Below are 4,038 nucleotides of genomic sequence, written 5' to 3'. Positions count from 1 at the left end.
TCGCTGCTGAGCGTTGCTGTGCACATGTATGTGTGCACACACAAGCAAATGTGTACAGACTGGGAGGATCAGAGAAGAACAGTCTAATGGGAAAGCCAGGGCTTCTGTTCTGTAATCCCACCTCTCTCCCTTTCTTCCTGGAAAGCTCTTGCCTCTTAGTTTCCTTCCATGCAGGGGTGACTCCAAAGCCCTTGGGAAAAGAAAATGACTGCCTCTCGTGTGTCTCCATGTGAGATAACCTCTGCCAATGACCCCCTCTGGAGGTGGGTTTTGCTGGTGGGTTTTGCTGCTCTGTACAAGTTGCCAGTCTTTGTGTACCACACACATGCCCTCTCTTCACATTCTTCCTCCTGCTGTAGCCACAGCAAGTAAGCCTTCCCATGAAGTATCCCATCTGAGACCAAGGGGAAGCTAGGAAAGGGGGTGATGCAGAAGGGGAGTAATTTTTTAGGGTTTTTTTTCTTCATTTTGTGTCACTCATCCCAATGTACTGAGCTGACATGAAAGACAGAACAAGCGCTATCTCTGCGGGGTCACAGACAGGATGGGAGGGGTGCCTGCCTCAGTGATGGCCAAAACTTGGCCTCCACACATTGGCCTGCATCCCCGTTCTTGCTGCTGAGAATTTGGGCCTGGCTACCTGAAACCTAGAGGCAGAGACTGAGCTTGGAGAAGGTCCCTGTCGCACCTGTCCAGGCTCTGGAGAGCTCAGATATGGCTTAGGGGAGGGGCTGAGCTCCACCTGGAAGGGCGCTGGTGTAGCAGGGGCAGAAGAGGCCATTTCTGTTCTCCACAATGGCTCATCCAGCGTGGTGGCTGAGCGGGGCACAAGCACAGTGGGTGCCAGGCTGCTTGAGGCTGGCATGGGAGCTGGAGTGGAGAAGCGACGAATCTCCTGGGTCTTGGCTATTTTCACAGGGACCTGCTTGGCTGCYGTGAAGGATGAGCTAGCCTGTGGGGTTGGCTGACCAGGAGTATTCTGAGTGCTGGGGCTTGGGGGATCCCCAAAACAGAACATGGCTGACTTTAATTGATATGGCTGGTGGCGCATTATATCAATGACCTTGATCCCTGATTTCTGGCCAGGTGCCTTTTTCACTTTGCTCTCTGCTTTGCTCGCCTGAGATTTGCTGGCTGCCAGGGGATAGAAAGGGGAATGCATTGGGTTATAAGCTATCGGAGGGGGAGCCCGGATGTTGGGTGAATATTTCCAGGATGAGGGTAGAGAAGGGGATGGAGAGGGGGTCCTGGGCTTGTACTCTGGCTTCGGTGTTGTTTCCACCACAAATTTGTCCATGCGGCTCTGGCGTTTGGCRAAGAGCTCTGCCCCCTTGCCTTTAAGCTGAGGCATGTCCTGGGCCCCATTTACCAGTCCAGCATCTTGCTGAGGTTTAGGAGCCACTGGAGGTGGGGTCTTGAACTTGCGACCTGAGGACTGCATGAAGTTGCAGGCCTCAGCACCCAGGCTGAGGAAATCCTCTTCAGGCCCAGACTCAAAGCCTGCCCCAGGGTGGTCACCTTTCGGCTTCTCATCCAGATTCTGCACCAGAGACAGGAGCTCAGGGTTGGGTGAATTCTTCTTCTTCTCCTCAATCTTACTGAACATGGGTTTCTTGTTGCCCCGCCGGCGAGCCTCCTGCAGGATGCCTGTGCGAGGAGCTGGCACAGCAATCCTCTGCTCCCTCGATGTTAAGGGTTCCGAAGGAGGTCGTGGCATTGCTGGAGTGATGGCAGGAGAAGGCTGTTTTGGCACAGGGGAACTGCTTCTCATGTTCTGTGATGGTGCTGGACTAATATACAAAGATGAAGAGGCTGTTCCAGGGACTCGTGGCTGGGATGCTGAAGAGGCCATATCCCCTCCCAACTTTGAGGGAGTTGACAGAAAAATAGAGGTGGTGGATGTCCGGGCAGTGTTGGCAGAAGGCTTAATCTCCGTAGCACTTCCTCCCCCTTTTGGCTGTGACTCCAGCGGTGATGTTGGTCTACCTGGTGCAGGAATATACAGAGAAGTGGAGGAGCTGATTGGACTACGCTGTGTTGGCACTGRTGCATTGGCAGGTGTTCCTGGAGCCAGAGGGGAGAAAGGGGGAACCACTGTGCTTTGCCCACCCAGACTTTCAGTGGGTTTTTTGGGTGCAGATGGCCTAAAGATGACAGAGGATGTTGCTGGGCGTTGGCCAGAAAAGCCAGGAGTAAAGGGCCGTGCAGACCTGTTGAACATGCTTGTTGAACTTGCAGAGAAGGGGTCAGGGGTGCTTGGGGGAGGTGGGAAGAAAGTGGGGCTGGGGGCAGTCAGGAGCTGAGTGGGGACGGTGGCTGGCTGCTTGCTGGGCACTTGCACACCTTCCAGGTGGATGCTGATGGGCATGTTGTCTGCCTTCTCTGGCACAGGCATATCTCCGTTCACGGTGCCCTGCTTTGGCTGGGCAGCTGGGGCAAGCTCTGGGCTCTTCTGCACTGGAGATTTCTCAACTGTGTACTTCCCAGCTCGTTCCCTCTGCTGCTCAAATAATCGTGCTCCTTTACCTGAGGCCTCACTCAAACCTTTTTGCTTCTCTTCCTTCTGTTCAGAGTCAGATTTGGATTTTTCAATGTCCAGGTAAGTGTTGTCCCAGTCTGAGTGATTTGTTAGGCTTCGGGCATCAGAGAAACCTTCCTCATCAAATTCAGATTCACTAGTTGGAAACACTCCGTCTTCCTCCTCGTAGGAGCGGTCTTCATCAACACTGCCAAAGCTTACCAATGTGTATTTCTTAGCCCTCTGCCTGCGTTTTTTAAACATCAGCACCCCCTTGGAGTGGGGRTTGGGTGCATCTGTCAGGAGGGATGCAATGGTTCTGCACTTGGTTTTGGCTTCTTTCACGTTCTTCTCCTGGATGCTCTCGTGGCGGTGGAGCTCTGAAAGAAATAGAAAGAGGTAGTGTCAGAACTCAGAAAAGCTTGGGTGGGCAAAGGTGGACAGTGACATGGATACAGGTGTTCTAGTGCACACAGGAGGAAACACACCCTTTGCCCTTCTTTTTCTTTCCTACTTTTGCTGATGATGGTGTCCTTATAAACTGCTGGTAGAAACTCAGGAGCAGTTTTCTTTTCCCTGCAAACACAATAGAAGTTGATGCAGGTGTGGGGAGGGAATTCCTCCCACTCTGATGGCCAGTCTCAGTTTCCTCATCAGACCTGGGATTTCCTATTTCTGAAGCATGTGGCCAAGAGTCATTCCCTTGCTCCCAGTAATTTTTACCATTTATGTATCATCCTGAAGATGGAGCGCTGCTTTCTGTGTACCTCCCTCCTACCGTATAGATGACTGCATATGTGCAAGAGGAGAAGTGTTCTGCAGGCACAGTGGGGCTGCTCCTGCYCTGAGCCCTGCAATGTCAGCTACAGTCAGAGTGTTGAGCAGCAGCATTGTGTCTAGGGCTGTTTGCTGCCCTGCAGCAGCCCTTCCACTGCAGGAAGCAAAGGAGGCATGATTTCACCCTTGCTGCAGTCCCTTCCCTGTGTCCCATGCCTGACAAGGAAGAAGAGTATTTGCTYCTAAGCCAGAATCCCAGATCCCCACAACTGATCAGTCAGACCAGAAGGAAATCCACTTAGACAGGATTGTTTGGAAAAGACACCACCTGTTGGGACTCTGGCATGAAAGTGTGGGATAATCATTTTCCACCTGTTCTGCAGTCAGTAAAGCCCCAGAGGGGAACATTGTGTTCTCTGTCTTTGTGTGCAGGGAAAGCAGGTGGTGAACAAGATTCAAGAGTAAAACCAAAGTTGTCTGTCCTAAGGAAAGTATGGGCATGCCTCAAATCACTGTTGAAATTACAGAAGTCAGCATTAAATTTGAACAGAAAAAAAGCCCCACATACTTAAACCATAGACTAATTTGTGATATCTTTCATTTCACCCTTTTCCATTGCCTTTTTCCCAGCATGATAATACAGATGAAACAACCATCCACTATATGCATTTAGTAATTTGCCAAAAAAACTATCTTGTCCAGCCCTGACGTTCTCAAGAAAGGTAAAATATTATGCTCTGCTG

General features: G+C 51.2%; 1 protein-coding gene across 1 annotated transcript in view; it reads right to left on the bottom strand.

Annotated features, from left to right (window-relative positions):
* Window positions 1–562: 562 nt before the first annotated feature.
* The window catches only part of SYNPO2L (synaptopodin 2 like), a 30,217-nt gene continuing 26,741 nt past the window's right edge, over window positions 563–4,038 (bottom strand). Inside the window, exon 4 of the mRNA XM_057377050.1 lies at window positions 563–2,898. Coding sequence (XP_057233033.1) covers window positions 563–2,898 — 2,336 coding nt within the window. The remainder of the gene's footprint in view (window positions 2,899–4,038) is intronic.

Source organism: Malurus melanocephalus, unplaced genomic scaffold (assembly GCF_030028575.1).
Source record: "Malurus melanocephalus ecotype Western Australia unplaced genomic scaffold, MMel_1.1 scaffold_299, whole genome shotgun sequence".
Lineage (NCBI taxonomy): Eukaryota > Metazoa > Chordata > Aves > Passeriformes > Maluridae > Malurus > Malurus melanocephalus.
This window is presented reverse-complemented; position numbering and strand designations above follow the sequence as displayed.